This window comes from Trichomycterus rosablanca, chromosome 6 (assembly GCF_030014385.1).
Source record: "Trichomycterus rosablanca isolate fTriRos1 chromosome 6, fTriRos1.hap1, whole genome shotgun sequence".
NCBI classification, from domain to species: Eukaryota; Metazoa; Chordata; class Actinopteri; order Siluriformes; family Trichomycteridae; genus Trichomycterus; species Trichomycterus rosablanca.
In genome coordinates, this window is record NC_085993.1 from 19,763,918 (window position 1) to 19,778,123 (window position 14,206).

A 14,206-nucleotide genomic window follows, 5' to 3' on the forward strand; every position below is an offset into this window, starting at 1 on the left:
TCAACGCTTTTCATTAGACTGTCAGTAAAAACACGTTGAAGCAGAGGAGCAGAACAAAAGCAGCTTGGTCGCTGGAGTGGACGATTTAACGTATTTTAATAGTCATAAAGTTACTAAATAAGCTGAACTTCATTAATCTACTCACTAAAAAGTCATAACCACATCAGATTTGTGCTAATATACACTATTTGGACAAAAGTATTGGGGCTCCTACACATTACAGCTACAGAGGCATCCCATTCTATAAACAAAGTTTCCAGAACCTTTGGGACGCTTTCAAATAATAAAAAAAAACCAAACACTGTAATTTGTTAAATCACTTGAACTTTTTTTAACTGATAAAAGTGCAAAGACAACATTTTCAGTGTTTTCACCTTAAATATACGAAACAACATAATGTGATGCCTGCAACAGGCCGAGTAGAGGGATAAACAGAGGCAAAATAAGACTAAGGTTATACAAGTAACACTGTTTCTGAAGGTTTACCACTTTGTGCCAAACTACGTGAACAAATTGTCAGTCAGTTCGAAGATAATAGTTATTAGTGCAAGGTTGCAAATATTTAAGGTCTTTTACCATTTACAGTTCTTAACATCATGAAAAGATTACGTGATTTAGGGGAAATCTTATGCGTAAAAGCCCAAGGACGGATACCATTTTGCGCAGAAAGGCTTCTCTGGGTATATTAATTTAGGGGAATATTCATTTCCTCTTTGCAGGAGGTGACAGTTTAGCTTTTCTTTCCAACCTTGAAAAAAAGACCACTGTTCCATGTACTTTGTAACTGCACAAATAAATACAGATAGTTTTCACCAAAGAGGAGGCACCACTTAAGCTCATTTGTAATAACAGCAGGTCATACTACAAAGTAAAATGACGACTTGATTTTGCCATTGTGTTCATTCATTGACAGAAAAAGAACAGTTACATACATGTTCTTTGCAAGGGTCTGTAAACTGTATGCATAACGGAAATGTGCATGTTTAAAACGGGCTTTGGTTTTAACGTAGCACCAAACTATGCTACTATTTAAGAAACAAGTCTGGCATGTTTGTGTCTTTGTTATTGGCATTACATTGCTGATCTCTTCTTAACACAAACTCTGCCCAGTCCACTGTGTGTGTGTCAGAGGTCTTGGATCTCTAAAGACCTTTTACTCAGTTCCCTCCCAACCTCTTTATTACAGTGGCAGATTAAAAAAAAAGTCAAGAGATATTTCTGCAGGATTACAGGACGAGTTGATACTTTGTTCAAGAGTCTGAATGCTGGCATTGTTTAACCATAAGCATTGCAGCAGCACCTGGCACCAAAACCAGAAGCTAAGTGAAGTTTAAAATTACTGAGGGTCACTGATACTACTGTAACATGGATGTGTACAGTACAGAAGAAGCAGTTATACATTAGACATGACCTGATGATCATTTATTCATTAATTACTTTATCACCAGCAACATCAGTCTGATCAGTGTAGCGATAGGTTCAGAAACACAACGCACAAGAACGGAATACCCTGTACAGGGTGGATTTACCACAGTGGTGACAAGTTGCTGATGCTGCTCATGGTTTGTCCGTTGTGGGGGTGTAGAGAGCCAATGCTGTTGTCAGTGGGTGGGCTGACCAGACATTGCCATAATGTAAAAAGTCTACTGTATAATTATTACACACCATGGTGTTACTTCAAATTTAGAATGTAAAATATAGAAAATCATACATTAAAGTGAGTATAAGCTTCTCTTTCTTTCATGCATGTCAGACACTGAGCAGAAGCTAAATACTAAAAGAAACTAAATAGCACATATACTGTATACCATGATTAAACTGATTTTCTGTATCATACAAATGGCAAGACAAAACTGTGAGTTGAACTGTAATAAAGCTGGTAGCACTTACATTGTAGACAGATGTCTTTGCATTCCAATAAAACAGCTCCACTGTGGTTGTGTCTTTCAGATATGTAATATGATCAATGTAAAACCTTCAAAAAAGCACAAGACAATATAAAACCTTCAAAAGAGCACAAGATAATTGAATGATAAACTTGTTGTACCTTAAAACATACAGATTTTTAAGCTAAAAAAAATTCCTTACTTACTTAACCCATTAACTAAATGTAAATAATAACCTGGTTTAATAAAAAAGCGTCCCAAGTCATTTTCCAAGGCTCTGGGACTCCCAGAGCAAGTCAGTATCTTCAAATGAAGAAAACTTAAAACACTAGGGCATTTGTAGCCTAGTGGTTAAGATACTGGACTAGTAATCAGAAGGTCGCTGGTTCAAGCCTCACCACTGCCAGGTTACTGCTGTTGGGCCCTTGAGCAAGGCCCTTAACCCTCAATTGCTCATATTGTATACTGTCATGATACTGTACGTCGCTTTGAATAAAGGCATCTGCTAAATGCCAAAAATGTAATGTAAATGCAAATGGTGAATTTTACCAGAAGTGGCTAGCCTGTATTGCTAGTGGCTAGCTAAGGTCTGTATTTACAATTCCAATGAAAAGAAAGTAAACTAGTATCTATGGAAAAGTGCAGGACGAAAGCCACTGCTAACCGAGAGGACCATAAAAAGTTCTCTCACACACCCTTATTACCACCAAGTCTTTACAAATACTGATACACATGGGAAGACATGGGTGACATTTCACGCTGCGTAAACGCAACATGGACATTATACCAACAGTAAACCATGACAGTGTTAGCTGTGAGAATGCATTGCTGTTTTGGAGCCTGATTGATTGTCCATATTTTTTTAATGCATTTTCTTCCCCTTTTTCTCCCGACTTTTGTTTTAGCATATCCAATCACCCAATTGCATTATGCTTCCTCTCTACTGATGCCGATCCCCACTCTGATTGAGGAGAGCAAGACTGACACACGCCCTTTCCGACATGTGTGCAGTAGCCGACTGCATCTTTTCACCTGCTCAAGGCAAGTTCATATGCGGATCAGCTTTGTATATGGAGAGTCACCCTGATTAATGCATTATCCCTCGACTCTGTGCAGGCGCCATCAATCAGCCAGCAGAGGTCGTAATTGCAGTTATGAGGAGTCCCTATCCGGCTCTCATCTGTATGAACAACAGCCAATCGTTGTTCATGTAGGTGCCCAGCCCAGCCGGATGGCAGAGCTGAGTTTCGAATGGACGAGTTCGAAATGTCAGCTCTGGTGTGCTAGCGTGTTTTACCCTGATCCATAATTTACAGAACGATAAATTCCTCTCATTACCAGAGAGTGTCTGGTCATCAGTCTGTGATCTTAAGCTTAACACAACTTGGTAATGCAATAAAACAAAGATCCAAATCACAAATTCACCACTAAATGGCTCAAACAAAGTGTAAAGTTTTGGAGTGGCTTATTTAAAGTCCAGACATGACTCATATTGACGTGTTATGGCACCACTTTGATGCTTGTGGCTGAATTAAAGTAATTTTGCAAAGAAAAAAATAGCCACATTATTTGCAGTTGTTGCTACTATAGGTGGCATAACCAGCTCCTAAATTTACAAGACAATTACTTCTTTACATGTGTGATATCTGTTGCATAACATTTCTAAATTAAAATTATTAAATATTTTAATATGTTTTTGTGTTTAATCATGTTCCTTTTCCTTACTACACCTTGTGTGTGAATCAGAACACCATTTAATAACAAATATGCAAAAATATAGGAAATCTAGAGAGGTGGTTAAAATAAATGTCATGGCACTGTACAAAAAACTACAAGAAAATTACCAGCTGCACAAATGAATAGGTACACATTGTAGGTGTACAGTTACTGCCTGTAGCTCACCTGTTGCTTGGCAAAATTTGTCAGCCACTAAACATTTGTCACTGGAACAGAGCCATCATATGAGTAGCTCAGAATTTGTTTAGGTGGTGAATCAGTGTCAGCACAACAGTAACAATGTAGTGTTTGTGGTGATCTTATGACTAAATCAGCTTCTCAAGCACACTGTGATCCATTACAATATCTGGTCAGCAGTGGTTCTGTGGTGGTGGCATTCCATTAAAAAAGTGTAGATAACGCCACGTTCAGAATTACCGACACCCTTTATAGTGGATGTTATAAAAAAGGTCTCTGGTTATTAAGCTTAATTTCACACTAAAATATCAGAGAATCCTAACTTTATTTATTTATTAGGATTTTAACATCATGTTTTACACACTTTGGTTACATTCATGACAGAACAGGTAGTTACTCGTTTCACAAGATTTATTAGTTCGAGTGTTTAATGTCAAACACAGTCATGGACAATGTTGTATCTCCAATTCACCTCATGCAACATGAACATGCAAACTCCACACAGAAAGGACCCGGACCAGCCCACCTGGGGATCAAACCCAGGACCTTCTTGCTGTTAGGCGACAGTGCTACTCACTTAGCCACCGTGCCACCTTTTACTTCTTTAGTTGATCTAAGTTAACATTCATAAATCAGGCAATGTTTACATAAAAAGTTACACCTAAAAATTCATATATTCATCTGTTATAGAGCAACAGCTGTAATTAACCTTCCAGAGGATGTTAGTGTATTATACCTGCTGTCAAATAACACGTTAATGCTACCAAACTATTTAGGACATGAGCTAGATAACAGCCTGTTCTTCTACGCAGAAACATGCACACCTGGAGTTTGCTAGACAAAACCAGAACTGTTCCAAGACAAACTGTGCATTCAATTATGCACTGTAAAGTATAGTGGATTAACTGTGATGTTTTCCTTCAAAGTTCTCAGATACCTTGTTAAAAACATGTAATCATGGACTCTGTTAAGTACCAGGATATTTTAAATTAATTTCTGTCTGCCTCTGGCAAGAAACCAAAACTGGGTCAGGGTCACAATTCATCAAATGTGAAAAAGAGTAGGGAAGCTCATTGACCACCTAGGGGGTCAGTACAGAGGAGAGTCTTGATGCTTGTAATCATTGAATCCTGAAGGGTGGGACAAGTTGAGCCAAGCCTGTGGCTTGAAGAGTACACAATACAGTAGAGGCAAATGGAAGCTGATACATTTTTGGCTTTGCTGGCCAGTTTAATTTTTTAGGCAGTGGTGGCAGCAGTGATGTATTGTTTTGTTTAAACTTGTTACGTCTGAAAATGGAATCCATTTACTTTTATAATCTTTTATAATCTCTTTTTAAACACATCTTTTACGGCTGTAATTCTGGATCTGACAGCTTATAGCTAGGTGTACCTATTACATGGACGTATTTTAATTCCACAAACCCTATTTCCGAAAAATCTGGGACAATGTGACAATGCAGTAAAAAGAAGAATATGTGATGTGTTCATTCTTTTAAATCTTTATTTACCTGACAAAAGCAGAAAGAAAAGGTTTCCAATATTGTCAGGGATTAACTTAATTGTAGTTTGTAAATAGAACACATTTATAATTGAATGCCTGCATTAAAATCCCAAAAAGTTGAGACAGAGGCAAAATAAGAGTGAAAAGTTAATATTCAATCTATATGTTATATTGTACGTGTGAAGGTACCGTTGACGTGGAGGCGTATATTGTGTGTAGGAGCCATAACTTGGTAACAGTGATGTGTGTTTTTGATGGTATCTGTGATGATGTAACTTCTCGGCACGTCACTACAGCATGCATGTGTGCGTTGTAATTAGACTGTTAAGTTAAGATTGATTGAGTTAGATTACACGGCGGAGAACAAACAGTTTCCAACAGTGTAGAGGCTAACCTCTACAGGCTAATTATAGAAAAGTTTGGATTAGCCTCTACTTTGAGGTTTTAGAGAGACACATGTTGCCATCAATGCAACAACGTCTTTTTCTGGGAAGTCCATGATTATTTCAACAGGATGATGCCATGCCTCATATGTGTGCTTCTGGCCTGCCTGCAGCCCAGATCTGTCTCCTTTAGAAAGTGTATGGTGCAACATAAAGAGGAGAATCAGGTGAAGGCATCCACGGACTGTTAAGCAGCTAAAGTCTTGTATGAAGCAAGAATGGAATAAAATTCTACTTTCAAAACTGTAATAATTAGTGTCTTCAGTTCCCAAACCTTTAAGAAGCCACATTAATAGGAAAGGTGATGGAACACAGGGGTAAACACACCTCTGTCCCAACTTTTGTGGAGTGTGTTACAGGCATCGAATTCTATGTGTTATTTTCTAAATTTACAAAATACAATAAAGTTGATCACTGGAAACATTGCAAAACTTTTTTTCTTCTACTTTTATCAGTTAAATACAAATGAAAGACAATTAACAAATCACAGATTCTCTTTACTGCGTTTTACAAAACGTCCCAACTTTTTAGGAAATGGGGTTGGTATGGCAGGATAAATACTGTATATTGACACAAGTGCACCCTCTGTTGGACATGTCTAACAGAGACACAAGGTTTTTTTTTGCTGTCTGCACTTACCTAACATGGAATTTGAGCTCAAGTGGCCCCTGCTTCTTGGAGAAGTTGTGGTCCAGTACTCTTCGGTTCAGTTGCAGCCAGTTGGTCTGACCACTAATTGAAAGTGAATAAAATAAATACATTATCATCTGTACTTTGAATTTCAGACTTGCTACATTTTTATATGAATGCATTTAGTTCACTAAGCCAACATGCTATTTTATACTGGTTACCAATTGAGCCTTTATTATCTGCTGAAATTCAGATTTACCAAAATGACAAGCTGTTTATGACAAAAAGATGTAATCTGGGCTTTGAATACATTTATTACTACATGTTTAACTACAGTATAACGCAATACTGTAAGAAATAAAATAAATGCTAAATTAAATTGCCACATGGAAGGGGATGTAAAGTCAAAAGTATTAAAATGTGCTACTCTCAAGGGTACATCTTCTGTAACTAAACTAAGACTGTGTACGTGTACTGTGTCAAAAAACTACACAGTAAAGGTTCTTAAAAATAAATCCATCAGAATATCACCCCAACAACAAGCAAAAGTAAAGAAAGTACATTAGGAAACATAATATACTTCGTAGCTAGTTCAGGTTTTGTGGTAAAAAAGGTGGTAGGGCAATATTTAATCTTTCAACACAAGGAGATGCACTACATGGCCTAAAGTATTTAGATCCCTGACCATAAGCTTGTTGGACATCCCATTTCTCTAATTTTTAGTATTAAAATAGAGTAATCTATGTGATCTTTTTAGCTGTAACAGCCATTCTTCTGATAAGACTTTTCACAATACTTTAAAGTATGTCTGTGGGAATTTGTGTCCATTTAGTCAAAGGAGCATTTGTATGGCTGGGCACTGATGATGGTCAAGAAATCCTCAATTGATGTTCCAGTTCATTCTAGAGCTGTTTAGTAAGGATATTGTCAGGGATCTGTGATGTTTCCCTAAACGAAGCTATTCTTTACAGACACAGGGGCACAGGTATGCTGGAACAGCCCTAAACCAAAGCATTTATTTCTTTTAAAATATAAATTATAAAACGGATAGTTCCGGTCCTAAAATCTGATTGGCTGAGCCGCGTTCGAAGCCGTTGTAAAATCCCCGATAAACGCACACCTATGACCACCTCACATCATTCCATATTAATACGCCACTGAATAGAAAAAAACAATGTTATTTTCGCCCTCATGTTGCCTAGCAACACTGTTAATCGAACTATTTTGCGTCGCGGAAGAATGCTTTATTGTAAGTTTATACACAATAAATACATTTATGAATTAAACATTGTTGTATTTATCATATTTTATGTTGACCGCCGTTTTATAAAAGCAATAAGCCACTCGAGACCGTGCATTACTGTTATGATTTTAGCACGGGGAAAGAAGTTTTAGGCACTCCGCTTCGCGTCGTGCCAAAAACGTCATCCCCGTGCTAAAATCACAGTAATGCACGGCCTCTCGTGGCTTATTGCTTTATTTTACACCTGTTGGTAATTGTTGTGGCTAAAACACATGAATTCAATAATTAGAAGGAGTCTTTCAATACTTTTGACCATATAGTGTAATCTACTTGCCTATCGGTCATATTTAAGTGCATGCATTTAGCAGTGTTTTGAGATTTCGAAAATAACTTTAAATCAAGTGGCTTAGTTTGTTTGGTGTGAAGAATTAGTTTTATTTTTAAACACCTTTTACAATAGTGTCATTCCCTTTAACTAACACAAAACCTAGAATAAACAAGCTTACTTGTCATTTGTAAAAGAAATCCCAAAATACTCTTTCTCCTTCAAGCTGAAATGGGATGAAACCAGGTCCAGAAGATCACGTGACAGCAGCTTTGGCTGAAGAAAAGAGAAAAGTGAGTCTGGTGTTAATAGTACTTTCATGATCTACCATTCTGGTTTCCAGGCCCCTGCACTAAACATGTATTATCTGTTCAATTATTCTAACAGCCTGCTTTAGAAAGTATAAACAGTAATAGAGTAATACAGTATAAACACTAAACAGCCACGTGTATGTGTATGAGCTTGTATAAATTTTTAAAAGCTTTACCTGGACCAGCAGTTCCAGCTGTCTTTCATCCAGCAGAAGCACCTGGCACTGCCGGCCCTCCGTCATCTGAAAAAAGAAAAAGAAACAGATGACATTTTGAGCACTGCTATATTTCTAAAATGTAGATGCATTTAATGTCAGTACTACTGGATCTTACAGCACGTCAGCACATCTGAATACAACCCAAAGACACAGTGGCGAATATAGCTATAAATATCCTGTAGGCTAAGCATAAGCCAGATTCACAACTAATCAAATAATGAACTGGTTATTTGGACTGTGTGGGAGCAACATTGTCCATCTTTGTCAATCAGATGATCTAGTGTGTGGATAAATTAGATTGTGGTTCCATTGTTGTGATTGATACTAGAGTGAAGGGTGTGGTCTCAGCTGGTGAATGTCTTGGTGAGTGAACAGCTTTCATAAAATTTTGTTTAATACTCTAGAATATTCACCAGAGTACATTGAATCAAGTCAATTTTATTATCATCCTGTTTATTTACTTGTGTACGGCTGAAGTAAACGCAATGCTAGTGAGACAAAATAACACATTATGCATACAAAGGAGAGCATAAAAGATGAAAACAAAGTATTAAATAAAAAAAATCAAATTACAATTATGCAAACCAGAAGTAAATCGATAATTACAATAATTTTTACAATGGGTCAACTGTCCTCAAGCTTCTGTTGCCAAGCAATACAAAACATCACAGGGTGCAAGCTTTAAAATAATTTATATCATCTGTTTATGTGCAGAATCTGTGCTGTCGGTTACCATTAACACACATTCTGAACATTAAATAGTATGGATGTAACGATGCACCACAAGACAGTTAAAAATCGATTCACAAGTGTAACAATTCAAATCGGTTTACATGTATAATGAATCGATATTCAGTTTAAACAGCAGAGGGCACTGGCGCTATTCACCTCGCTTGTTGACGTCACTACAGGGTTGCCAGGTTAGAAATTTTCCAGCCAAATTTATTTATGTGAGGATACTTTCTTTATTTGTATTATTCATTTATTTATGATTATTTATGTTTAATAAAAAATTTTTTGTAATGTGTTTAATTTATTTAATTTGTTTTAAAATTGTTTTGCATAGTTTGTACCTACCTCAGAAATAAAAGGACATTCAATATTTGGTTAAATAAAAGATAAGCACAAATACAGTATTATATTATATTTTTTAAAGAGAAATAATAAAAGGAAACTGCCATAATTTTTCTTCAATTTCATTTTGTTTTTAAAAATAAATCGGTAAAAAATCGTATCATGAATTGCATCGCATCGTGGGTAGAAGTGTATCGTTACATCCCTATTAAATAAAGTAAAAAATTTGAACTGAAATATATGCAGAATAATAACAACAATACAAAATAAAATGGAGCCATGTTTTCACTACCCGCTGTATCATGGTAAGATTTGAGATGGGTCTGACAGCAACAGTAAACTTAGATCACAAGACCGTTATCCCATTGCACAGCACTACACATCACTAAAGGTTTTGTAGAGTAGTTGTAGGGGAGGTTGTAAGGAATCACAACCAAATATACATTATTAATACGAGGGTGCTTAGTGGCGAAGTGGTAAAGTATGCCTACCAAAACACCATACGGCTAAGTGCCGGGGTTTGAACCTCATTAGGTGCTATCAGGTGGTTGAGCGTCTGCATGAACATGATTGGCTAACGTCTAAAGTGGGGGGATGACCAAAACAGCCTAGCCATTGGGAGGTGCACTTGTCAGTGTGCTTTTAGTTCCACTTCCAAGCCTTCATAAAATTAGGAGGGATGTGTCTATGGTATGCAGACCAGTAATAAGTAGTGCAGTTAACATATTTCAGGACAAAACACATTTATGTATTCACACTCTGGGGCAATTTGACTAGCCAGTTCACCTACTGGCATTTTTAAGAGATGGGGCAAGACCAGAATAGCCAAGCAATAGTGAATAATAATAAAAAGAAATAATAAAGCAAAGCACATACTACACACATACTCTTTATATTACTCAGAATAACTAGAATAATTAGTAGAACTGAGCATTATGATAATTAAATAATTCGCCTAACAATAATGCCTTAAACTTTGTTTAGTTAAAATAAACTTGTTTATTAAAGTAATTAAAAGTGAGTGAGCCCCATTGGATCTGTATATAGAAACACTGTTCTCTAAATTTCCTGGTACTGCTTAGATGCAAATCCCATGTGCACTGAAAATATCTCTAATTGGAACACCACAACAATAAAAGCATTATGGAACTTGACATCTGGATCACACAGTACTGAACTCAATACATGTTAATTACAAAAGCTCCAAAGTCTAAGCAGGGATTAGTCATTACAATAATCCTTTAAAAAACGTCGAAGAAATCTAAGCTTGACACACATCATCAGGGCTGTAATGCAATAACAAAATGACAAGAAATAAAAAAAAAATGCTTTTAGATGCTTCCTTTAGGGGTCGCCACAGCAGATCAATTGTCCATATATCTGATATGGCACGTTTTACACCGGATGCTTTTGCTAACACAACCCTCCTATTTATTCGGGCTAGGGACCAACACTAAAGTTGCACCGATATGTTTCCCCTCTCAATTGCTAGGTTCATGTAATGCCATGCACCTCCGGTATATGTGAGCACAGAACTCCCGTTACCAGCAGCGTAGCTCTTACCATTAAACCACTCACAAACAGCAAAATCAGAATGAAATACTGAAAACACATTTTAATAATACTTTAAGGGTGTGTTCAAAAAGCTAGTGAGCTCTCTACACAGGCAACATTTTACTTCATACTACGCGCGCTCCCGAGAAGGAGGCTGTTTGAAATCCTAGATGCCTTAATATGCTCACTAGTAAGATAAAAATTGCAACGCTATTTTGACTCAAGAACGAGTGAGCATCCGATGGTGCCTTAGCGGTGAAGGCAATCCCAGCAGAGAAGTGAACGGAGTTATTTTCAAACGTAAATAAATAATTATTGAATTTTATTTGTATAAACTTGCTATAAAAGTGTTTTTATTTGCAAATTCAGGCTTGTCAGCTAATTTAACCATTTTCGGTACACGTAGGGAGATGTTAGTTGACATGCTAGCGCGTTGTGCCACCTTATCCCATTGGTTTGAATGGCATGCGGCTAACTGTGTTAGTTTAGTTAGCAAAAACTGATGGAATCGCTGTCTCAGTAGCACATTCGAATAACCTGCCTTATAAGTCAAAGACTTATTAGAATACTCTCTGCTATGTAGGCGGTAAGACAGCAAGGCAGCTCACTAAGTTTTCGAACACACCCTAAATAACCATATTTCGCATAACTGCCACAGTACTCATGACCGTGTAATTATCTTCATTTTAACTCAGAAAATGTTTTGGTATAGTAAGTAAATGACTTTATTACAATCATACGTAGGCGCTCAGGTAAAGCAGAGGTAAATTATGATAGCCCAGTACCGCTGGGATCCAGGGTTTAATTTCCCAGCTGTTCTAGGCGTGTCAGGCATCAACATACAGACATGATTGGCTATGTTTGTATGGGCCGTGGCCCAACAATGGATTGGCATGTTGTCTGGAGTGTGTTACTGAATTGCACCCAGCGTTTTCGGGAAAGCCAGACCCACAGCGACCCCGACCAGGATAAAGCATTGGTAAAACATGATAATGAGTTCACGCACCTACACGTTGATGTACTTATACATGCTTAAATAATCATCATAAAAAGTGAGTAAATGTAGGTATAGATGTACAACAATGCACTTCAGGGGATGCTGTTATTTAAAAATAATTCATTCTGGGTGGGAAACGACTCCTCCAGGTTTGTGTCAAGATGCTGGACTCAACTAATCACTTTCTTTCCTAAAACAGTATTCCCAAATGTTCTTTTCCCCCCTGCTTGCGCTACACTTAAGTAAAATAGAGAAAATTTATCTTAAACAGAACACAGCAATGTTAGATCCTTTTTTGTAATCCTAGCAGCACGTAAGCTCATCCACCATCCACCAGCAGCTCCTAACCTTGACCAATGCCTGTTTGTTAAGTTGTTATGAATTTAGAACAGCCGCCTCATTGTGCTGTTGCCCGTCAGTCTAGGAGACAGTGGCTCTGCCTGGTTCTGAGTCATTTTGCATCATCAGACACTGCTGTGCCACACCAAGCAAGTAAAAACATTTATTTGTTGCCCAAAGACAACTAAGACGTACTTAATAAACAGCTAGTTATACACTTACAAACCTAATTTGCAGAAAAGTTGGGATGTTTTTGTAAAAAGAAATGTTAATTTCTTAATTAAACTGAAAAACTTTTTTTTTTTTTTTTTTTTTTTTTTTTTTTTTACAATTTTTACCCAACTGCATTATGCTTCCTCTCTACTGGTGCTGACCCCCGCCCCTGATTGAGGAGAGCGAACTGACACACGTCCCCTCCGATACGTGAGCAGTAGCCGACAGCATTTTTTCACCTGCACGAGGTTAATTCATATGCAAATCAGCCCTGTGCATTATTCCTCTACCAGCCAGCGGAGGTCGTAATTGCATCAGTTATGAGGTCCCTATCCGGCTCCCTAACCCTGTATGAATAACAGCCAATGAACAACAGCTAAACGTTGTTCATATAGCCGCCCAGCCCAGCCGGATGGCAGAGCTGAGATTCGATACGATGTTTTCGAAATCCCAGCTCTGGTGTACTAGTGTATGTTACCGCTGTGCCACCTGAGCGTATGTGTATATGTATGACCTTTGAGCCCCAGATGGCATTGCATATGTTTAAAGATAACACTGACATTGCAGTGTATATTAGTGTTGTAGAGGCTCATATGATGATAGTTAGACAACGTCTTCTCCCAGAATGTCTCTGATTATTTTAGCAAGACAATGCCCAGGCATCGTTCTGCACACACCACAACAGTGTGGCTTTTTAGACACTGTGTGTGTGTGGTGTGTGTGTGTGTGTGTGCGCTTATTAAACTCCTGCTGAAAATGTATGGTGCATTATGAAGAAATGGACCAAACAACGGTGACCAGGGATTGTTGAGAAACTAAAATCTTAAAAAACGGGTAAAAATTTGTATGCCCAGTTCACAAAATAATAAAAAAAGTGTAATAAATAGGAATGGTAATGTAACTGTGGTAAACATGCCTGTGACCTAACAGTTTTAATTGTGTTCCCAATTGTATTCCCAAAACACACTTAAGTTGGTCAATGAATACATGAAAAAATTTAAAATGTTCTTTGTACTTTTTTCGCCAACAGCACAGAGCCCTGACCTCAGCCCCGCTGAACAACTTTGGATTGAACTGGAACATCAGTTGAGGCTTTCTTGACCAATATCAGCACCCAGCCACACACAAATGCTTTTTTCACTGAACTGGCACAAATCCCATACTTCAGTCTCAGAAGAGTGGCTGTTATTGTAGCTAAAAAGATCACATGGAGGTCATCACAAAGGTGAGCTTGGGTAAGTGGGTGTATGTAAAGAAGACAAAACATTAGTGGTACCTCATGGGAACAAAGGGGTCATGCAAGGATGAAATGGGCCTCTCATATAGAAATGGGGGTCATCGCCCCCAACGCTGAATCACATGGTTAGGGACATCAAACAAAAACCTCTTATAAATCCCCTTATTCTAAAAGCCAAACTTCAGTAACAACATTGTTAACACAAATCCCTAACCAGCTCATCAGTGCTTTACTAATTTTGTCAGATAATTGAAGATACATATTCAGTGACCTAAAAAACCTTCAGTCTTTGTTTACTCTTCAGAATACTAGCTGGTTT

At 37.6% G+C, this 14,206-nt stretch overlaps 1 protein-coding gene across 3 annotated transcripts in view; it reads right to left on the bottom strand.

The window, feature by feature from the left end:
* Nucleotides 1-14,206, bottom strand: part of frmd4ba (FERM domain containing 4Ba) — a 91,531-nt gene that overhangs the window by 36,908 nt on the left and 40,417 nt on the right. For all 3 annotated transcript variants that reach the window (XM_062997541.1, XM_062997540.1, XM_062997539.1), the window contains exons 2-5: nucleotides 8,432-8,497; nucleotides 8,126-8,220; nucleotides 6,386-6,478; nucleotides 1,891-1,975 (exon numbers count right to left, since the gene is read on the bottom strand). In XM_062997541.1, the coding sequence (XP_062853611.1) occupies nucleotides 1,891-1,975; nucleotides 6,386-6,478; nucleotides 8,126-8,220; nucleotides 8,432-8,497 (339 nt within the window). The remainder of the gene's footprint in view (nucleotides 1-1,890; nucleotides 1,976-6,385; nucleotides 6,479-8,125; nucleotides 8,221-8,431; nucleotides 8,498-14,206) is intronic.